At 54.3% G+C, this 22,766-nt stretch overlaps 2 protein-coding genes across 2 annotated transcripts in view; both read right to left on the bottom strand.

The window, feature by feature from the left end:
- Positions 1-15,198, bottom strand: part of LSP1 (lymphocyte specific protein 1) — a 67,255-nt gene extending 52,057 nt beyond the window's left edge. The window contains exon 1 of the mRNA XM_064163178.1: positions 15,119-15,198. Coding sequence (XP_064019248.1) covers positions 15,119-15,198 — 80 coding nt within the window. The remainder of the gene's footprint in view (positions 1-15,118) is intronic.
- A 1,146-nt stretch (positions 15,199-16,344) lies between these two features.
- Positions 16,345-18,833, bottom strand: TNNI2 (troponin I2, fast skeletal type). Its single transcript, XM_064164000.1, has 6 exons — positions 18,813-18,833; positions 18,023-18,064; positions 17,618-17,746; positions 17,156-17,245; positions 16,857-17,033; positions 16,345-16,589 (listed from the first exon to the last, which is right to left on the bottom strand). The coding sequence occupies exons 1-6, from the start codon at positions 18,831-18,833 to the stop codon at positions 16,491-16,493; spliced, it is 558 nt and encodes a 185-aa protein (XP_064020070.1). The 3' UTR covers positions 16,345-16,490.
- Between the last annotated feature and the right edge of the window lie 3,933 nt (positions 18,834-22,766).

The raw sequence follows: 22,766 nt of genomic DNA, 5'->3' as shown, positions 1-22,766 counted from the left end.
ACCCCTAACATCCTATGCTCCTGTGATCACAATGCCCAGGTGGGGTTGGAATTTCTCCGGAGAAGGAAATTCCACTGCATCTCTGGGCAGCCTGCTCCAGGTCTCCAGCACCCTCAAGGCAAAGATTTCTCCCCTGTTCAGGAGGAACCTCCTGGCTTTGTCTGTTCTCATTGCCCCTTGTCCTGTCAACTGGCCACCACTGAAGAGTCTGGCCCCATCCTTTTCCCTCCCACCCTGAGCATTGAGCAGATCATCTCTGGGGCTGCTTTTCTCCAGGTCCAACAGCCTCAGGGTTCTCAGCCTTTCTTCTTCACAGAGATGCTCCAGGCCTTTCAGCATCTTTGTGGCCATCTGTTGGACCTCCTCCAGCAGTTCTCTACTGAACTGCAGAACTCAGAATTTGACATAGCCATACAGATGTGACCACCCTGCTTTGAACCTCACCTTCCTTCTTCACTCAGTCCTTCTCATCTCATTTACATCTTTCCTTCCATACACATCTGCAGAAGTGTTTCTTGCCACCTCATAACCTGAAACGGGGAAGTCACCCACGAAATACACCCAGAAGCCTCAACAAAAGGGAAGTGCATTAAGGGCAGAGCAGGAGGAGGTGCCCTTCCTCCTGCCCACCATCTCCTAATTTCAAAACAGCTCTATTTTTTTGCTTGTCTTTTTTTTTTCCCCCTCTTTCCTGCAGGTATTTACTAAACACCCCCTAAGTGGTGAGGAGCAGCAAACTCACTCAGCGCAGACATTGGTGCTGGCCTCGCCCTGTGGGCAGCTCAGACACCACATTGCTTTCTAAATTTGGTGAGAAGATGCAACGAGTCCACCACAAAAGGTCTCTGTTGCTGCAAAAGAGCCTGCCCCAGGCCTGCAGGTACTCACAGGAGTAATGAGGTTGAAGCATGTAACCTTCCTGTTGAGTTCACTGCAGTTGCCTACATGCACCCACAGGGTTTTCCTTCTTACAATCATAGAATCAACCAGATTGGAAGAGACCTCCAAGCTCATCCAGTCCAACCTATCCCCCAGCCCTATCCAGTCAACTAGACCATGGCACCGAGTGCCACATCCAGGCTTTGCTTGAAGACCTCCAGGGATGGTGCCTCCAGCACTTCCCTGGGCAGAGTGTCAGCCCAAACCTGCCAGTGCTTCCCAGCCAAGCATGCAAAGCAGAGGAGCTGTGGCAGGCAGAGACCCAGGGAGCAGCCTCGGTCCAGCAGCAGCTGGGGGCTGGAGGAAATGGCAGCAGCACTCTGGTTGCAGGCAGAGATGCTGAGCGAGCCGCGGGGAGCTGAGGAGGGGCAGGGAGGAATGCAGCTGCTGTCACTGGGAGAAGGCAGGAGCTTGCTGGGTGTGGGGAGGGGAAAAGGCATTGGTGAGGAGAAGAGGTGAGATCCTCCATGGAAACAGGCAGAGTGGAAAGCTGTTGGTTCCCCCAGCCTTGCCACCACACTTGGGTTTATCTCCTGGGAGATGCCACCATGAGCACCTCGCCTTTGGAGCTCTTGGCAGATGGCCACCCCTGGGCCCACAGCTCATTTCTTCTCAGAGATGGGGGCCTCCAGTGAGCAAGGCTGACAAAAAACATGCCTTGGCTGACGAAATCCAGGCCCAGAGAGAGGTCATGACATTAGCTCTTACTGGTATAAGGTGCTAAGATCTTTTGGAGAGGCCAGAAGTGAAACAGTGAGGAAAGGAGGCCCAACAGGCAGCAGGCTCCTGGGAAAAGACATTCCCTAAGTACTGAACTCTGCCTGGAAAAAGCCTCCTGCCTTCACAGGTTGTGCTCCTTGGCCTCTGGGGAAGGTTTTCTGCCCTTCTCCCTGGCTTTTATCTTGGAGAAGGGCATCAGGTATGACAAGGAAACATCCCTCCTCTAACATCAGCAGGGTCCTGCAGGACCACAGGAAGAGGAGAGCAGAGCAGGACCCTCTATCTAAAACCACAGCTTGCAAGGAGGAAAAGAAGCTGTGCACTGACACAAGGACATTCACCATGGAACAGGGAACATGTTGACCTGCTGCTCAAAAGCTCCCAGGCTAGGCCTGATGGCCCACAGAGAAGGGAGAAGTTCCACATCATCACTCTGCAGAGCAGAAGCACCTTCAGTCCCTTCTCCTCCCTCGCTTGCTGCCAAGCCAAGGTGCATCCATCAGAGTCACACCACGTATCCACCAACAGTCAAGTCAGCACCAGCCCCACAGCTGCTCGAATCCTTCCACAGAAGCAAACTTCCCAGTCCCATCAGGAAGGGGGTAGGAGTGCAGCAGACACAGGAAGAAAAACAAAGAATGAATTCATCTTTCAAGCTTCTGGCACGGTTGAAGCTCCTCCATAAATCCCTACGGCAACAGCACACCCCACCAGAGGAGCAGGAGTGTGGGGAGCACCCAGAAAGCACACCCCAGGGAGCTTCCCAGAGCTCTTCCCAGGCCTGGGGCAAGCAGAGAGGGTGAGATGGCAGGAGAGAGAGAGCATCTCCATCGCTGCAGGAGGAGGGTGGGAGGCCCAGAGAGATAGGGCTGCCCCGGTTCCTGCTAATTACACAATCACTCTGCTATGTAGGGCTGCTTGCAAAATCACTTGGAGGCTAACACATGGTCGAGGGGGGGAGGAAAGAAAGAGGAAAAACAAAGCTCTCACCCTGCTGCAAGAAAAGTGATTTTCTGCCCTGTTTCTAGGATGCAAAGCACTGTCAGCCTAAGCTACAGCTGCCTGGAGGGACAGTCCTTGAAGGTGCCACCAGCTGCCAGCATGGTTTCCACAGGTCCATGCCTACATGCCAGTCATGAGATTCCACCTGATTTGGCAGGAACAGCCTCACTTCTTCAGGTGAGGCAGCCCTTTCCCAGCTGGAGACCCTGCACTTCCACCAGCAGGATGCTGGAGTAGATGGGGGTCTCTGTTTTGCCTTTGAAGTGATGCATCCTTCCCCCTACCATCCCAAGCCTCTCTCCCTATCCCAACACCTCCCCAGCCTCTCTCTCTTTCCACCGTGCCCACACAACTCCCACTTTTAAACCAGCCTGGCAGACATCCCAGCCCCAGTTCAGTGGAAGGGGCACACCAGTTGGTACATCAGCTATGTGGATGATGTGGCTTACACAGAGAGGCTTTGTCTGTCTCTCCTCCATTTCTCATTCCCAGTTAGCTCTGTCAAGCTTTCCTTGCCTGCACTCAGTTTTTGGCAGCCAAAGCCAGAGGCCAAACCAGAGCTAATCCCAGGGAAGCAGAGTGTCTCACAGCCAGAAGTGGCACATTGTCTCCTTCACACCACAACAGCTCCTTACAAGCTCCAGCAGTGAGCTGTCAGGAGACCTCACCCATGCAATTAGCTCAGGATGCAGGGGGAAAGAAGCTGTGATGCTCTCCAGTAAGCCTTCTTCTGCCTCAGCCATGAGTCAGGAGGAGATGCTTCCAAGCCAATGTGGGAGCCCATGGGGGTTCAAGGAGGGGGTGTTGTAAGCAGGAGCTCTCTTGGCTCAGAACTTTGCCTGGCCCACACACTCAGAAGAGCACCATGAAGAACATGTATCATCATGGATGAGGTTCAGAGTCAATAAGCACCATCTCATACCAGCTCAGGGATGACTTTGTTCCTGTGGCATCCAAGAGAGGCAGAAATGAGAGGAAAAGGAAATGAGAGGTTCTGGAAGGAGCCTCTCTCTTCCTCTACCCCACTGCTACCCCTTATCCTCACCTCACTCCCTGTGGTGCACCCCATGGGTACATCCATGAACCTAAAACGCCAAGAGTTTGCTGCACCTCCTAGCGAGAGGGAAAAGACACAAGCTAGGATGCTTTCGCTCCAGGGCTGACACAAATGAGGACAAAGGATGAGAGGACCAAGGGAAAAGGAACCTGAAGAAACATCTAAAAGCTGGAAGCAGATAGAGGTGGTGTAAGCATTAACTGGGAAGTCCAGGAGATCAGTTGTGCTCTGTGCTGTGCAAACAGGGGGAGATACCACCTGGGCCACTGTGATGAGCTACCACCCGGGGTGTTACAGACCAGGGCCAAGGCCAAGTGACTCAGCCAAGCCCTGAAGGCATGCAGCTGGTCCAGCAGGTCGAGCCAGTGTGGTTCCTGCAGCATGCATGATATCTGTATAGTAGGTTAAATCAACAAAGCCATTGGGAAAGAGACAGGAAGACAAAACAATGGCTACAGATAAGACACTCCCAGCCCACAAAAAAAGGGTCACTACAGGACAAGAAGAGAACTACTGGCCCTGAAGAGACCAGCTTCATCTCTTTGGGATGCCTTGGGCCAAGAAATTGGACAAAAGACTCCATCCAGAACAAATAAGCCCTCTAGGTGCTGCCAGAGGCTGTCCCACCCCACCCACAGACACTGCAGTTGTCTCAAGAAGGCCTTAGAGCATCACATTGCCTTGTAGTGACATCCTCAGTCTTTGGCCATCAAGGACTGGAAACCTGCTGAATGAATCTGAACTTTGAATGTCCACTTAAGATAAATAGCCTTGGCTTTGGCTGCACGGATTAGGAGGGCAGAAGCCTGGAACAGGCTGCCCAGGGGGGTGGTGGAGTCTCCCTCTCTGGAGGTGTTCAAAACCTGCCTGGATGTGTTGCTGTGTGATCTGCTATAGGTGATCCTGCTCTGCAGGGAGGTTGGACTGGGAGAGCTTTGGAGGTCCCTTCCAGCCCCTGACACGCTGTGATTCTGAGTGACATGGGGCAGCTGAAGTTACTCTCAGGTGTCTCCCATGTGTAGCATAAGAGGAGCACAACCTATAATGGAGCCACCACCTCCTTTTGCCAAGTGGCATCAGTGTGATGTGCTTAAGCACCACCCAAAGCCAAGCAGCACATTGAGTTGATAGGTTTGCAGGAAGCAACTGCTGTGTGAGCCCAGCCTCGTGTCCCAGCCATGCTCAGCTGACCAGCACAGCTTTCAAGAAGTGAAACACAGCTTCTGCCCAACATAAACTTATTAGCTCATCCGTGGCTGGCTGCAGGCTCTGATGTAGGACCACATTGTGCAACACAAGCAGTTTCAGCAACCACTAATGCCTGACTCTCACTGCTGTGCTGGCTGCTCCAGCTGGGCCCAGTGCAGACTGATGGACAGGGAACCCCCAAGCATCATCTTCCAAGCTCTACCCTGTCCTGGGGAAAAGCATCTGGCCAGATTACCAATACCCACTCAGGTCTGCCTCACCAAAGATGGGAGCTTTTATAAAGGACAAGCAAAAAGCATCGTGTTGTATCCAAAAAGCCTGAAGACCACCACCTGCCTCCATCAAGGGAGAGGACAGTCTTGGATGCTCCAAAGGGAGGCCCAACATAAGGCTGAGCTGAGCCTTTCTGCACAAGTTGTGTGCAGGAAGATGGTACCTGGGGCAGAGAAGCAGCAGAGACAAATGCCACCCCAAGGAGACCACCAGAGCAGGGTTGCATAGCCTGTGTGTCACATTAGGCTGTCCTTGAAGGCAGCTCAGCTCAGACACGCTGCAGTCAGCTCCTGTGACATGAAGCTAAGTGACAGCTCTGCAAGGAGGCACTTAGTTTAAGAGGAGATAATTACTGCCATCACTTTTACTAGGGGGAGAACTTTGGCCCTCCCAAAGAGCTGGCAGTTGGTGCTGTCTGGGGTCTGTCAATAGTTCAGGGATGGTCAATGCTAATGGCTCTGAGCAAGCTTTCTCTGGGAAGCAGACTGCTTCTGCAGCACAAAAGCACAGGCAGGCAGCAGCACACAAGAGATCCTATTCTCCAAACTGCCTGGCAAGGGCTTGTTAAAAGGGCATTGCACATCCTGCCACCAGCAGGCACCTGGAGCGGGGAGAGAAGCTGCTTGGTACTGCAGAGGTCAGCCCTAGCAAAGGATCTCTCTTCCAAAGGAGCATCTAAGTGAAGGGCCTGAAGACTTTGCTGATGCAAACTGGCCCAGCTGTAGAGCAGACAGGGAGAGAGCAGGGGACAGAATCACAGACTTGGTTATGACAGAAGGGACCTTTAAAGCTCATCCAGCCCAACCCCTCTGCAGTCAGAGACATCTTCAATTGGAGCAGGTTCTCAGAGCCCCAAACAACCTGACCTGCAATGGTGCCAGGGGTGGGACATCTACCACCTCTCTGGGCAACCTGGGTCAGGCTCTCACCACTCTGTGTCAAACATTTCTTCCTCCTCTCCAGTCTGAATCTCCCTCTTTTAGTTCAAACCATCACCCCTTGTGCTGTCACAACAGGGCCTGCTCAAAACTCTGTCCCCAGCTTTCTGCTTGGCCTCTTTTAGCACTACAAGACCATCAGAAGGTCTCCCTGGAGCCTTCTCTTCTCCAGGCTGAACAAGCCCAACTCTCTCAGCCTGGCCTCACAGCAGAGGGCTTCCAGCCCTGCCAGCACTGCTGTGACCTCCTCTAGTCCTGCTCCAACAGGTCCCTGTCTGTGCTGAGGACTCCAGAGCTGCCCCAGCACTGCAGGGTGAGTCTCAGCAGAGCACAGCAGAGGGGCAGAATCCCCTCCCTGCCCCTGCTGCCCACACACTGCTGGGGATCAGCCCAGGACAGGGCTGGCAGCTCACAGATGAACACTACCAAAAGCATTTGGGCACTCACATCTGTGCAACAGCAAGAGAACACCAAGCCAAATGAGCTCCAGAGAAACCAAGTTTTGCAGATCTCAGACCAGTTGGTCCCCAGTGGCTCCAACATTTTAGACCACCAGGTGCAAGTCACCCATCAGGCTAACACCAGGAGCCCACTGCCTTGCCAGGGTCACTCATCAGTGAATCCAGTTCATGCCCTTTCCTCTTCATCCACATATCCCCTGGAGAGTTACCAGTCCCATCAGGCTGGTATGAACCACCACCACCACCACCACTCCCCTGAGGGGAACCCAAGTAGCTCCTGTGTTCTCACCCCATATAACTCAAGATGGAGCTACCAGCATCAGCTCTGCTGCCAGCCCCAGGAGGGAACTTATTTAAACCAGCAAATAACAGAAGATATTTCATCCTGCCTGGCTGCAGGTTTCTCCTGCAGCGGATGGGAGCTGCCAGCCTCCCTGCTCAGGCGTTGCATAAGCAGTAGTGGAGCCCCCAGCAAGCTGCTGCAGACCTGCCCGTGAGAAAGACAACTCTGAGTGCTGAAACCTGGGATTAAGACACTGCAGCGGCTGCCTCGAACATCTGGTGCCTGTTAGGATGGATACACTGGCAGGGGGAACACACCCAGGCTCCAAGAGAGGCTGCTTAACCCATTCCTGGCTGAGCCTCCTTGGAGCACTCAGGCTGAAGACTCTCAGAGAGCTGCCCAAGCCTCGAGAGGGTTTGGCTCACATCTCCACAGTGCTCTGTGCTCCCCAGCTGATTTTGGGAAGCAGTTCAGCTATCCCAACATAGGGGACAAGTGGTGCCTTGGGTTAAGACACCTGGCAAAGCCTGGCAGATGCCACACGGGTCCAACATCACAGAGTCACAGAATGGTTTGAATCAGAAGAGACCTTAAGGATCATCTAGTTCCAGTGCCCCTGCCATGGGCAGAGACACTTTCTGCTAGACTTAGCTGCTCAAAGCCTCATCCAGCCTGGACTTGGACACTTCCATATGAAATCAGGCAGCCCTTGAGGACCACAGCAGATCTGCACTGCCAGTCAGAGACAGATTATGGTCCTAGGAGCCACTAACAGCCTCTGAAGCCAGGGCAATAGCTTCCTTCTGCCATCCTCCCAAAGAAAGAGCTATTCCTGATGAAAATGCAACATCAGGAAGGCCTTGGAGCACCTCCCAGCCAGGTGGCCTGTCCAGATGAGAGTCAGTGTTCCAAGAGAGGAAGAATCCAGGCTGGATGATGCCTAGAGAGGAGCAAGTCCAGCTCCAGGGAGAGCACCAGGGCAGAAAGGAGCCCACTCAGCCATGGGGGTCATAGAACCATTGAATTATTTTGGTTGGAGGACACCTTTAAGATCACTGAGCCCAATCACTGATTCAGTGCTGCCAGGTCACCACTAAACCATGTCCCTCAGAACCACATCTACATAGCTCCATCACTGCTCTGGGCAGCCTAGCCCAGGGACTGGCAACACTTTGGGGAAAGAAATTGTTCCTTGTGTCCAACCTAAACCTCTCCTGGCACAACTTCAGGCTGTGTTCTCTTGTCATATACCTGTAACCTGGGGGAAGAGACTGACCTTCACTTTGCTCCAGCCTTTCAGGGAGCTATAGGAGGGAGTGGGAGATGAAGGCAAAGCATCAGGCAGGGTTGGGTCAGTGACAGTCAGAGCAGAGTGCCATGCTGAAGTTAACCACTTCTGTGGTGTGAAGTGAGCTGGGATACCTCCTACCCTTCCAGTCACTGCTAGGAAAAGGGGTTTCAGATTTTGGACAAAGCCAGGACCCCCCCTGAAGCATTACACCTCACAGACCACACGTGTCTGGGGAGGATGCCCAGAACAGAAGGCACACATCTCTAGCCTGAATCTGGCCATGCCCATGGAGCTGCACTTGTCCCATTTCACAGCATCACAGAATGAACCAGATTGGAAAAGACCTCTGAGAACATCGAGTCCAACCTATCACCTTCTAATTAGCTAAACCACAGCACTAAGTGCCTCATCCAGTGCCCTTTTAAACCCCTCCAGGATGGGGACTCCACCACCTCCTGGGCAGCCCATTCCAGTGACAATCACTCTCAATGCCAACAACTTCCTCCTGACATCCAACCTGAACCTGCTCTGGCACAGCTTGAGACTGTGTCCCCTTGTTCTGCTGCTGGGTGCCTGGCAGCAGAGCCCAACCCCACCTGGCTACAGCCTCCCTTCAGGTAGCTGCAGACAGCAATGAGCTCTGCCCTGAGCCTCCTTTTCTGCAGGCTGCACACCCCCAGCTCCCTCAGCCTCACAGGGCTGTGCTCCAAGCCCCTTACCAACCTTGATTCCCTTCCCTGGGCAGATTCAAGCACCTTCAGCTGCAGCAACCCTGGGAAAGCCCACACAGCTTAATCCATAGCTGCAAACAGACCCTGCCCTGTCCCAGGGACACGATCCCACTGTGGTATCCCCTGATACGAGCTCTCCCTTGGGGATCTTTCAACCCCAGGGCTTGCCTGCTTGCTCCATGCAAGCCATAAAGCCCTACCATGGCCACAAGACTGTGCCTGGCCACCTCCCCTTTGCTCACTGCTGCAGGCTTATTGCTGCTGTCGGACAAGTCAGGCCAGGCAGAGCTCGCCCTCTCGTGGGGTATGGCCAGGGGATGTCTGAGCCCCCCTCATGCAGAGGTGAAGGGTGCTCAAGGGGTGCAGGCTGACCTTCTGCCCCCCTTCCTCCAGAGAAGCAGGAGCTCCAGCAGCTCCTCAGCCAGCAGATGTGCTTTGGCACCCCAGCAGTGTTGGCCTGGCAAATCCTTCTGCTAGCTGCCCCCAGGATGGGCCCTAATAGGAGACAGCCAGCCCAGCCTTCCCCACAGCCAGGTCTCTCCAAAATCCCACCCCAGCAGTGCCAGTTTGGCAAATCCTTCTCCTAGCAGCCCCCAGGGTGGCCCCTGAAGAGGACAGCCAGCCCAGTTTTCCCCACAGCCAGTTCTCTCCAAAATCCAGGGTGCTAGAGATTCCCACAAGCTCCAGAGCCAGGCTTTAGCCCCAAGAGTCTTCACTCAGCCAGCAGAGAGCCTTATGTGGTTAAAACCCCCACTGAAGTTCAATCATAAGCTGCTGAGCAATCCCCTCCTTTAACACACACCCCAGACCCATGGATATAGGTCCCAAAATAAGCTCAGAGGCTGCTTGGATTTGTTTCTTTTCCCCAAGGAGAAAGGGGCAGTGAAGGCACCTGACACCTGCCTATAATTAGAGCTGGTTCTTTAGGCCACTGCCAGAGCACCTATAGCCAACTTGGAAACACTCAAGTGTTGCCCAGCTTCATTAAATCCTCCATCTGGCTTCCCCTGCTCATTTCCCTGCTCTTTTTCCACTTCAGTGAGCCCAGCTGGGTCAAGCTGTGACCAGTTACTCCTGAGCAGGGATCAGCCATCCCTCCATCCCCCCTCCCCAAGGAATCTGGTGCCTTGAGGGGTCCAAAGATTCTCCATGTATCAGCTTTCCCAGACAACCTCCTTCCAACCATGGGTATACTTAGCAACAGCACTACTCAGCCTAGCACAGACCCTTGAGACTCATCTAAGGCTCTGGAGAATTCAAGACAGCTGGGGGTAGATGTGGTAAAGGCTTGGGGCTTGCTAGGACAGCACAGCCTCTTCCCCAGGAGGTGACCATACATGGGCTTGCCAAGGGCTCCCTGCAGCTTACAGAGTGGGAAGTCTCAGAAGGAAGGAGATGTGGGAAGTTTCAGAGAAGCCAAACCCTCATCTCAGACCCCACAGAGAAGAGAAAACTGCCTCAGGAGCCAGGCTGCTGCTCAAGGTGGAGATACCCTGCAGAGCACAGCCCCAAATCCCTGCAGGGATCTGCTCAGCCATGAGTGGCCAGGGGCCACCCTGTGAGGCCAGGGGCCACCTGCAGCCTCCAGAGCTTTATGGAGAGTCCCCCAGGTACCAGACCCAACACACATTGGTTTACCTAGCCCTGGCATACAGCAGAATTCCCTCCCCCACACCGTGGGCTCCCAACCTCCCACCCATCAAGGCAAGGAGGGTTGACTCCTTCATCCTGCACCACAGTGTCCCACCAGGACAAGACAACCCACACAGCATCCTCTCCAGAGCAGCCCCACCCCAGCAGAAGCTTTGTTTGTGAAGACTTCACACCAGGCTCCCACCACAGTGACCACCTGAACAGCAGTTCTGGGGCTGCAGAGCCTGGAGAAGAGCAGCCCCAGAGGGGATCTGCTCAATGCTTAGCAAGAGCTAAAGGGTGGGGGGCAAGAGGATGGGGCCAGATTCTCATCAGTGGTGCCCACAAACTGAAATCAGGATGTTTCATCTGAACAGGAGGAGAAACTTGTTTGGTGTTAGGGTGCTGGAGCCCTGCAGCAGGCTGCCCAGAGAGGTTGTGGAATTTCCTTCTCTAGAGAGGTTCCAACCCCACCTGGCTATTGTGATCCTGGGCAAGCTGCTGTGGCTGCCCTGCTTCAGCAGTGGGGGTTGGGCTGGATGACCTCCAGAGGTCTCTTCCAACCTCCACCGTGCTGGGATTCAATGAATTTCAGTTTATGGAAGAGAGCATCAGATGTGTTGGCATCATAGTATCAGCCAGGTCAGAAGAGAGCTCCAAGCTCATCCAGCCCAACCTAGCACCCAGCCCTGGCCAGTCAACCAGACCATGGCACTAAGTGCCCCAGCCAGGCTTGGCTTCAACACCTCCAGGCACAGCAACTCCACCACCTCCCTGGGCAGCCCATTCCAATGCCAATCATTCTCAATGCCAACAACTTCCTCCTAACATCCAGCCTAGACCTGCCCTGGCACAGCTTCAGGCTGTGTCCCCTTCTTCTGGTGCTGGATGCCTGGCAGCAGAGCCCAACCCCACCTGGCTACAGCCTCCCTTCAGGGAGCTGCAGGCAGCAATGAGCTCTGCCCTGAGCCTCCTCTGCTGCAGGCTGCACACCCCCAGCTCCCTCAGCCTCTAAGCCTCCCCACCTCCAGCTTTGCTCCATTCCCCCCAGTCCTGGCACTCCCTCATAGCCTAAAAAGTCCCTCCCCAGCTTTTTTGAGGCCCCCTTCAGCCACTGGAAGACCACAAGAAAGTCACCTCAGAGCATCCTCTGCTCCAGCCTGCACAGCCCCAACTCTTTCAGTCTGTGCTCACAGCAGAGATGCTGCAGCCCTCTGAGCATCCTCCTGGCCCTGCTCTGGACACACTCCAGCATCTCCACATCCCTCTTGAAATAGAGGCTCCAGAACTGGATGCAGAACTCCAGGTGGGGTCTCAGCAGAACAGAGTAGAGGGGGATAATCACTTCACCTAAGAGCACTGTTCTGACTCCATCCATACCCAGGGCTGCTTGGAAAGAGCTTTGTCCTCAGGAAGAGAGGATCAGAGAGCTGAGCAAGCCACAGGGCGAGCAGAAGTCACCCGAAAACAACAAGCAAACACTTCCTTCCTCCATTTTGTGAGTGGAAACCACCAGAGCCCAGGGTTTAAACACTGCCAGTAAAGGCTGGAGAAGTTTGGGGCTGCACATGAAATGGTTCATGGATTGGGAGGGAAAAGAATTCCCTGCATTCTAAAAGCAGAAAGGAAGCTGCTTCTGCTCCCTGCTTGTGCTGTCCAGCTCCACAACACAGCTAGGGAGGGAGAGCAAGAGTAGGGTCCTGCCCCTGGGGAGCCCTGCAGCAGGACAGGTGAGGGCTGCCCTGCTGGGGAGCAGCTCTGTGGAGGACGACCTGGGAGTGCTGGTGGACAAGTTCACCACGAGCCAGCAATGTGCCCTCGTGGGCAAAAAGGCCAATGGCCTGCTGGGTGCTTTTAGTGTGACCAACAGGTCAGGGGAGGCTCTGCTAATCAGATGTTGTGCTGAAGGGTTTGGTTTAGGCAGGCACTTGCCAGTGTGAAACTAATGATTGGACTCGGTGAGCTTGAAGGGCTTCCTAACCTAAGCTTCTGTGCTCTGCTTGCCCTAGCAAGGGCTCACCTGCAGTACTGTGTCCAGCTCTGGGCTCCCCACTTCAAGAGAGACAGGGAACTAAAGAAGAGACTTCAGTGGAGGCTACAAAGCTGCTGAGGGGACCTGGAACAGCTCTGTGAGGAGGAAAAGCTGAGATCCCCAAGGCTGAGAGCCTGGAGAAGTGCAGCCCCAGAGGGGATCTGAGCAATGTTCAGCAAGAGCTAAAGGGTAGGAGTCAAGAGGATGGGGCCAGGCTCTTGTCAGTGGTGCCCAGGGACAGCACAGGGGGCAATGGGCACAAACTGGAAGCCAGGAGGCTTCACTTGAATTTGAGGAGAAACCTGTTTGGTGTGAGGGTGCTGGAGCCCTGCAGCAGGCTGCCCAGAGAGGTTGTGGAGCCTCCTTCTCTGGAGAGATTCCAACCCCCCCTGAACATTGTGATGGTGGGCAAGCTGCTGTGGGTGCTCCTGCTCTGGCAGGCAGGGTGGACAGGATGAACCCCAGAGGCCCCTTCCCACTCCCACCCTGCTGGGATTTCGTGGCAGCCACTCTGACATCAGCATTCACACACATCTCTAAGGGCTCTAAGAGTCGAAGTCCTACACAACAGACCCCTCCAGGCAGGTGAAATCCAGCAGGACACAACAAAGGGAAAGGAGACCTCAGCCCCACCAGCAGTGCCCACCGTTGGCCCTGGGACATACCTGCACCACAGCAAGAGTGGAACGAGAAGGTTCTGCTGCCTTGGGCCACCTCCAGACCCTGCTCCTTGCTCCTGCAAGATGAGCTAAGCTGGCAGTGGGAGCACAGCCAGGCTGGGGTGGTGCTGGAGACACCATGCTGAGAAGCTTTGCGACTCCCCCCAGCAGCCGAGGCCTCCCCTTTGTTCCAGCAGAGCCGTGCAGGGAACCTTGCAGAGCCTTTTGAAGCTCCCAGCGAAGCCTTCAGCCAGGGCTAATTGCTGTCAGGTGTCAGCCCTGCAGCCCTTAGTGACAGCAGCTGGCACACCTTGCTCCTCCTGTTGTCACTCAAGGGGGGGTTCCTATCAGCATGAACTGTGCTGGCTTTTAGAAGCCTTGGACAGAAATGCTAATGCAAGCTTTGAAGCTGGAGGAGAAAGCTCAGGCAACCCCCTAAGATCCCCAGATTGAAATCAGGCAACCCCCCAAGCTCCCTGGATTGAAATCAGCAACCCCCCAAGCTCCCTGGATTGAAATCATGTAACCCCCTCAAGCTCCCTGGATGAAATCAGGCAACCCCCCAAGCTCCTTGGATTGAAATCATGTAACCCCCTCAAGCTCCCTAGTCTGAAATCAGGCAACCCCCCCAAGCTCCCCATATTGAAATCATGCAACTCCCCACCAAGCTCCCTGGATTGAAATCATACAATTCCCTCAAGCTCCCTGGATGAAATCAGGCAACCCCCCAAGATCCCTGGATTGAAATTAGGCAACATCTCTAGCTCCCTGGGTTGAAATCAGGCAATCCCCCCCAAGCTCCCCATATTGAAATCATGCAACTCCCCACCAAGCTCCCTGGATTGAAATCAGCCAACCTCCTAAAATCCTTGGATTGAGATCAGGCAACCCCCTCAAGATCCCTGAATTAAAATCAGGCAACTCATCCCCCAAACTCCCTGGATTGAAATTAGTTAAGCCCCCCAAGATCCCTAGATTGAAATCAGGCAACCTCTCTAGCTCCCTGGATTGAAATCAGGCAACCCTCCCCAAGCTCCCTGGATTGAAATCAGACAAACTCCTAAATTCCCTGGATTGAAATCAAGCAAACTTCTAAATTCCCTGGATTGAAATTAGGCAATCTCCCAGGCCTCCCTGGATGCTCAGCCTGACTCCAGTCCATGTCTGGGTTGTACTCCTCAGCCAAGCTTATCTCTGCCTGCTTCCACTACAGACAGATGTGGTCTCTGCTGCTGATCTCTCTTCTCTCAACCCACCCTGGGAAGCTGCACTGGAGTGAGCAGACCCCAGATTTTACCATCTCTGCTGGCAAAGGCACAAAGCAGAGCAAGGTCATGTCTCCAGGCACGGGGAGATGTCCAACCTTGTATCAGCCAGCCTGGAGCACTGACAAGTTAACCCAGCTGGGGACATGGGGGGCACAGCAAGAAATGAGATGTGCCCAGAGATCACTGCAGGGGGAGGAGGCAGCAGATCTCCACCTACTAGCCTTAAGGATGGGGTTGACTTCAGCTGTGGAGCAGGTCCAGAGCCTTTGATGGAGCTGGGGTTCTCCACTTGGTCAAGTCCCTGCCAAGGGCTCCGAAGTTCAAGGGAGATGAGAACTTTGGGGTGTCTAAGCCTGTCCCTAGCTGGAGCACCTTGTCAAAAGCCTGCAGGAGCATCCGATCTGTGTCAGCCCTTATGGCTCACAGCATGGTAGGGGTTGGAAAGGACCTCTGGAGATCACTGAGTCCAACCCCATAGCTGAAGCAGGATGACCTAGGGCAGGCAGTCTTTTTTGTCCCCACATCCTCCTTTCCCACCATCACCCTCCCTCTTCCCCAGCCTCCCACGTTCCCAGAACTGGAAGGCAGCCGTGGCATTGTGGTATGGAGTCTCCAAGCCTCACCTCTCACTCTCCCCAGGGGATTCCTCTTGCATTGGGGTCACACCTTCTGCACCCTCCTGGCACCCCTCTGAGTCTGACATCTTGTGCCCAGCCAGCGCAGTGGCCCCGCAGGCAGCTCCAGTGTGAGGGTGCTGCTGGGTTTTGCTTTTCCTGTGCTCAGCAGAAGTGAGCTGTGCCGGAAACTTCGTGGGCTGAGGGTTTTAGGGGGGATGGGAGAGGAGCAGAGCAAGGCAAGTATGAGGTTTGAGGGGGTTTTTTAAACCTTTTGGGCTGGTTTGAGTTTTTTTTGCCTCTGTTGGCAGCTTGAAACTGGGAAGCGAATCATAGAATCAGTCAGGGTTGGGAGGGACCACAAGGATCAGCCAGTTCCAACCTCCCCTGCCATGGGCAGGGACACCTCACACTAGATCAGGCTGCCCAGAGCCTCATCCAGCCTGGTCTTAAACACCTCAAGGCATGGGGCTTCAACAACCTCCCTGGGCAACCCATTCCAGGGTCTCACCAGCCTCATGGTGAAGAAACTCTTCCTAACATCTTCCTAACATCCCCTGCTGAGCTCACCTAAGAGAAGAGCAGAGGACATGGACATCCCCACCACAGCAGGGAGAGGAGAAACCCACCACTGCCCAAGCTGCCCATGCTGCTCTGGGGACAGCCAGCATCCCTAAACCCCAGCACCAGTATCAAGGTGCTGCTGTGGAAGCTGCCAAGGTCGTCCTGACCTCTCAAAGCCCTCTAGAGCCAAAGGCTTCTCCCCTGCAGTCCTAGAATCACAAAATCAACTAGGTTAGAAAAAACCTCCAAGATCTTCTGGTCCAGACTATCACCCAGCCCTAGCCAATCAATTAGACCATCATCTCCCTTCCTAGCTCTGCTTCTTCCCCATGGCTTCCTGCTCTTACCACCATGGGTGGAGGCTCTGCAACACTTGCTGGGACTTGGTCTCTTCATCACTGGAGAAGGACGTGGCCAGGAGCCAATAGCACAGCCTAGAAGGAGGATGCCAGAAGAATCTGGTGGCATGGCCTCATTATTTCCTCTCCACAACAGGAGGGATGAGCATCCCCAGCTTTGGAGGAGGATCCACATCAGAGAAGTCTCCTCATCCCCACAGCACAGACCCCACCAAAGCCTCCATATCCCCACCAGGACTCCCACAGTGGGGGAAGACTCTTCTGGGCACCACGGTTGAGGTTCAGCCCCGCCAAGGCAGGAAACACCTCTCCTCTCCTGCCAAAGCTTTATTTACACTGCTGCTGCCACGCAGCTCTTCACAAATCCAGGGAGAAGCAGCACCCAGAAGGTGCCCTGGAGCCCAGGGGACATGGTGGGGACAGGAGGGAGCAGAAGGTGGGTATGGAGAGGCAGGTGCTTAGGACTCGCCAGCCTCGAACATCTTCTTCCTGCCCTCCATGCCAGACTTCTCCTCGATGTTCTTCCTCCAGTCACCAACATCACGGAGGTCCTTCTCCTGCAGGAGGGATGAGGGTGTGAGTGGTGCCCCACAGGGTGAGAACCTACCCTCCACCTGTCCACCCACCCTGTGTCATCTAGAAGAACCTAATCCCACCCATGCCATACACCTCTTTTGGGCTGGACCTCCCATGTCAGGGGTAGCAGCGCAGGAGGTACTGAGCGGAAGGAACATCATGGAGAAATGTCTATCACACAGGGAGGATGGAGGCTCAGAAACCAGGGCCCAGCTCCTGTCTGGGCACAGAGGAGAGGGCAGGAGTACCTTCTCAGTGTCCTCCTTCTTGACTTGCTTCAGGTTGGCTCGGAGGTCCATGCAGACCTTGTGCTTGGAGCCCAGCAGGGCCCGCAGCATCGCGTCGGCAGACATGCGCACCCTGCGCAGAGGTGGCCTCTTGAACTTGCCCCTCAGGTCAAAGAGCTTCTGGCTCAAGTCTTCCAGCTGCAAGGGCATAAAACAAGGGGAGGTGGAGGAAGAGTAGGGCATGAGTTTTGTGAGATAGCCTCAAGCTGATTGGAGTAGGCTGGGGACTCCTCTGGAGGCTGGCTCCGGGGGAAACTCACCTCCTTGTTTGTCTTCTGCAGCTTCACCTCTGTGTCATACCTCTCCTCATCCACTGCCTCGATCTTGGCATGAAGCTTTTTGCACAGCTCCTGGGAGGAAAAGCAAAGAGGGATGTTGACTGCTAGGGCCCATGCACGTGATTCCTCTCTCCTAACTGCTCTGGCTTTGAAATACCTCAGTCCAGAAGGCCAGAGGGCAAAGGATGGGTTGCAGGCCAGCTCTTGGTCTCCATGCTACTGGCCTCATGCAAGTGCTGCCTCAAGACATTGCTAGAAATGCAGCTTTCCTGCCAGCCAGACCCCTTCTCTCTTTGCAGGGTGACCCCAGCTGCCTCTCAACCCAGTTCCACATGCAGCCAGCTCCAGGTGAGAAGGTGGTCAAGGTGGGAAAGCCAATCTAGATCCACCAGCCTGACTGATGGAACCAAATCCTTTCTGTGAAAGGCTGCAGGAAATCTTTACCTGAAGTTCCTGCATGGATCCTGGGAGTGACAGAGGAGGACAATGCTCTGCCAGGTAGTTTTGCTTTTCCACTTCTTTAGCAGCTGCTTCTTTTTCTATTTCAGTTACAGCAAGCTGGAGCATAGCACTCTGGAAGGCAGCAGGACAATGGTCAGCATGGGGTGGAGGAGGCAAGGGAGGAGGGTGAGGTGATTGGCAAGGGAGGGAGAGCCCTGGCAGAGAGGCAACCTTGGGAGCTCCCCGTCAATACCAGCACCTCCAAGCAAGGATACTGGTGGGAAGCCAGTAAGGAGCTTGAGGTGGAAGGCCCCCACGTCGTGCATTGTGGCCTCTTCTAGGAAGAAGAGTGCCAAGAGCTGGCTGGCTCAGGACATACCTCAGCCAGCCCCCCGCAGTGCCACCTACCTTCAGGTGCTGCCGGCGGGCAGTGGCTGCCCTCCTCTTTTTCTGCAAGTGGGAGGAACCAGAGGAAAGCAGGTTATTGAGTGCCCATTCCCCTTTCCTTTCCCCTCCCTTCCCTGTGCAACCCCACAGCCCACCAAGGACCTGCAGCCCTGCCAGGGAGCCGACTCCAGCCAGGGTAGGTGGCTTGACACACTGCTGGCACCCAAAGCAGTGGCACTCAGGGAAGGTGCTCCCTAGCTGAACCCAGTTCTGCCAGCCTCTAGTAGCTAAAACCTACCAGGCACCTCAGGAGAAGCTAGTGAGTGTGATGAACTTGGAAGCACAGTGGTCTTCAAGACCATCAAGGCCAACTTGAAGACATGCACATAAAACACAACCTCTAAAGTGGCTTCTTGGCACTTTTAGCCTTCTCTCTGCCTGCCTCTTCACTCGGACCTTTGCCCTGCTTTGCACTCAAGCTAATGGCCCCCAAGTTCCTGCAAGCTGTGAGGAGGCTTTTGGGGTGGTCCATAGCACAGCCAGTGAGATGGGCAGCTGGGAAGGTGAAAACATGAAAGCTGTGTGGTTTCTTAGAGCTGAAAAGACCCAGTGCAGGTCTGAAGGAGGTTCCTCACAGCTGGAGAACAGACATGAGGAAGGTCTGCAGGCCTGCTCTGGCTAGAAGTGGAGGGTCACCTCTTGCAAGATGCAAGCCAGGTGAGAAATAATTTGGGAAGCCTGGAAGACCAAACCTGTTGATCTGTACCCATGGCCCAGCAGCGACAGGTCTGCTACCGATTCAAGAACCCACAGCCTTGAGGCGCTGCTGCATCGCTGCTGCCTCCTTGCTGTTTCACCCAGAAGACCAAGCAAGGCTGAGTGGATGGTGCTGGGGAAGCACACCCTGACTTCTGACAGGCCACAGGGGAGGAGTAGAAAGCAGCTTTTGGATTTGAGTCTGTGCTGCACAGAGGAGGAAGTGGATAAGGATCTGCAGAGCAAAGTGCAGCAAAATCTGACATGCTTTGCTTATGCAAATGGTGCTAAGGACCTGCTGGTGGGGCTGGAGGGCTCTGCAAAGGAAAGCAAGCTTGGGGGTGCAGAGCACCACTGGCCAGCAGGAGTCGCTCAGCTGCAGCCAGGCATGGGCCACCACCCAGTAAATCCCTTGAGCATTGTTAGCCCAGGGCTTTTTCTCCATCTGAAAGCTGCTGCCCCAGCAGAGTGTCCTCCCAGCCTCTTCTGGGGGCAATCAGCACCAGGCTGTGGAGTTTTCACATGTCCCTGAAATCCTCTTTCCCTCTCAATGAGGACAAGCTGGAGCTTGTAGCTTTTTGGACATATGGGGAGAAGCAAAGCAGAGATGAAGGATGAAGCAGCTTGCTAAGAGGGAGGTGGAGTGCCAAAGCCACACACAGCCCTCCCACACCTTCCCCTGCATTTCCTCAGCCCCAGACATTGAGCTCAGCCCTGCTTCAGGGACAACTTGTTGTGGATGCAACCTCCACCCTGCTCATGCTCCCTTGCATCCAGGTTCTCCTCGGGTTGCCTTTGAGAAGTGCTCAGAGGGCAGGAAATCAGGGGCCAGGTGTGGGGAAGGGCGAGGTGATGCTGGGTGATAGGTGGGTGATGGAAGAGGAGCTGCTCTGGACCACTGCCTTCCCAGCACCATCTCGTGGCTGGCTGGGGAAGCAGGAAAGGAAAGACAAAAAGCATCTCCCTCCAATCCGGGAGGCAGAAAAGACCTTCAGAAGGTCTATGAGGAGAGCCTGAGGGAGCTGGAGCTCTGCAGCTTAGAGGAGACTGAGAGGTGACCTCATCAATGTTTATCAATATGTAAAGGTGAGTGCCAGGAGGCTGGAGCCAGGCTCTGCTGGGTGATGCCCAATGCCAGCACAAGGGGCAATGGTGGAAGCTGAGGCATAGGAAGGTCCATGGAAACACGAGGAGGAATTCTTTCCCTGTGAGGGTGACAGAGCCCTGGAACAGGCTGCCCAGGGAGGGTTGTGGAGTCTCCCTCTCTGGAGATATTCCAAACCTGCCTGGATGTGTTCCTATGTGATCTGTTCTAGGTGATCCTGCTCTGGCAGAGGGGGTTGGACTGGAGGAGCTTTTGAGATCCCTTCCAGCCCCTGACATTCTGTGTTTTTTCTTCTCCTTCCCATCTTTACCAGGAGGTGTCAGCAACAAAACCTTGCCAGGAACCATTCTTCCTCCCCCCTACTCCACACACTCTTTCCTTAAGGAGGACTGATGAAGCCAGGATTAATGCCATGAGCACCATGAAGAAAACCCAGCCAGGCACACTTACCTCTTCACTGTCCAGGAGGAGCAGGTGGACCAGGAAAGGAAAGAAGGGAAAAGGGAGAAAAAAGCAGTTAGCATCCTTGTTGGGAGCAAGTAGCCAGAAACCAGGAGTTGAACAAAAGGTTTTAAACTCAGCAGAGACAGAAAAATGGGAACTTACTCAGACATCTTGCTTTAGGTGGGGGTGAACCTGCAATGAAAAGCCAAGAAACACAATCACTGATGCTGGTGGTGACTTGCCTGGGTCTAAATAAACCAAAGAAGATTCCTCTAGAAACAATAATACTACTACCAATAAAGGGAAAGTAAAAGAAAAGAGGAACAGGTTTGCTCTTGTTTCCCAACCTCTCCATGTTTTCATCACTAGGCTGCAGACCCTGTGTCTACTCACAGCCACACAAACCTCAGCACTGGGAGACCTCTGGACAGGCCCAAAAGGTGATGGGACAGAAAAAAAGAGAGGTTTAGGGCAGTAATTCCTGCAGGTGTGGCTCTTGTTTGACCCCCACTACACCTATGGCAGCAATTCCTGCAGGTATGGCTCTTGCCTGACTCCCAGTAGATGTGTGGCAGTAATTCCTGCAGGTGTGGCTCTTGTTTGACCCCCACTACACCTATGGCAGCAATTCCTGCAGGTATGGCTCTTGTTTGACCCCCACTACACCTATGGCAGTAATTCCTGCAGGTATGGCTCTTGTTTGACCCCCACTACACCTATGGCAGCAATTCCTGCAGGTATGGCTCTTGCCTGACCCCCAGTAGATGTGTGGCAGTAATTCCTGCAGTTTTGTCTGACTGCCACTAGATCTATGGCAGTAATTCCTGCAGGTGTGGCTCTTGCCTGACCCCCAGTTGATCTATGGCAGTGATTCCTGCAGTCTATTCTGACCCTCACTAGGTCTGTGGCAGTAACTCCTGCAGCTAACATCCCATGTTTGCCCATCAAGAAACCATTTTATTCAGTAAGGGAAGGAAAGGACAAAGCTGGTTTGAGTTGACTGCTTCATTTTGCCATGCAGCCTTGAAGTGCTTCCAGCTCAAGGTAGGCTTTGTGATCAAGAAATGCCCCAAAGCCTGTGGAGGGTTGATATTGACCTCAGGTGACAGAGATGTTCCTTGCCCCCAGGTGACAAGGAAAGGCCTCAGAAGATGCTGGTGCCAGTACGTTGCATGGAGCAGGAGCTCTTGTTGCAGAGGATGTAAAATGGGGTTGAAAGTTGGTATTGAGTTGATGAGGGCACAAAGAGCTTCCCCAGACTACTCCTTGTGTTTAGGTGGGACTTTTACAGGTAGAAGGCAGTGTTAAGGAAGAGATGCAAAAGCATCTTTGTCCCACTGTCAGCTGTTGCCCTGTAAGTAGGCTTTGACTTTCCTAGCCCAGCAATAGGAGATGGGAGCAGGAGCTAAGGGAAGGATGCTCTTTGTCCCACTGTCAGCTATTGCCCTGTAAACGGGATTTGACTCTCCTAGCCCAGCAATAGGAGATGGGAGCAGGAGCTAAGGGAAGGATGCTCTTTGTCCCACTGTCAGCTATTGCCCTGTAAACGGGATTTGACTCTCCTAGCCCAGCAATAGGAGATGGGAGCAGGGGCTAAGGGAAGGATGCTCTTTGACCCACTGTCAGCTATTGCCCTGTAAACGGGATTTGACTCTCCTAGCCCAGCAATAGGAGATGGGAGCAGGAGCTAAGGGAAGGATGCTCTTTGACCCACTGTCAGCTATTGCCCTGTAAATGGGATTTGACTCTCCTAGCCCAGCAACAGGAGATGGGAGATAGGAGCTAAAGGAAGGATGCTCTTTGACCCACTGTCAGCTATTGCCCTGTAAACGGGATTTGACTCTCCTAGCCCAGCAACAGGAGAATCATAGAATCAACCAGGTTGGAAGAGACCTCCAAACTGAGCCAGTCCAACCTATCACCCAGCCCTATCCAGTCAACTAGACCATGGCACTAAGTGTCCCATCCAGTCTTTCCTTGAACACCTAGGAGATGGGAGCAGGAGCTCAGGGAAGGATGCAGGAGTGTTGGCCAAGCCCAACCTCAGCTCGTCCCTTGCAGGGCAGGCAAGCCCCTGGGGCGCAGCCCTCTGCAGCCCAGGGAGGCTCTGTTGGGAGGTGAAGTGTTAACGAGGGCTGATGCCCGAGGCAGAAGGCACAGCTTGGGGGCCAAGGAAACTTTATCCTGGAAAATGTGCGGGCCCATCACATTGCTTTTGGGAGGAAGGGGGAGGGGAGGGCGCGGGGAAGTGCTTCTAAAAATGGCCAGGGAGCTGCAGAAGGAGCTGCAGCTGTCTCCTCAGCCTTTCGCTGCTGCCAGCCCCCGTGACTCAGTGAGGTCGGCGCTGGGAAGCCAAAGCCGCCGCAGGTGGCTGGGCTGCCGCCGAGGGCCGTGGTGCCCGCGGAACGCCAGCTATGTGCGCCCGCATCGCTGCGGTGGCAGCCATGCCGACCGAAGCAG

Source organism: Pogoniulus pusillus, chromosome 24 (genome assembly GCF_015220805.1).
Source record: "Pogoniulus pusillus isolate bPogPus1 chromosome 24, bPogPus1.pri, whole genome shotgun sequence".
Taxonomy (NCBI): Eukaryota; Metazoa; Chordata; class Aves; order Piciformes; family Lybiidae; genus Pogoniulus; species Pogoniulus pusillus.
The sequence above is the reverse complement of the archived record's forward strand: the minus strand, read 5'-3'. Positions and strand labels throughout refer to the sequence as shown.

Bases quoted from the DNA above. Each gene is read 5' to 3' on its own strand.
- TNNI2 (XM_064164000.1), bottom strand. From the start codon at position 18,833: ATGCAGCAGCGCCTCAAGGCT. The intron at 18,065-18,812 runs GTGGGTTCTTGA...TCCCACTTGCAG, and splicing joins TGCAGCAGCGCCTCAAGGCT to AAAAAGAGGAGGGCAGCCAC. The intron at 17,246-17,617 runs GTAAAGATTTCC...TTTTCCTCCCAG, and splicing joins GATCCATGCAGGAACTTCAG to GAGCTGTGCAAAAAGCTTCA.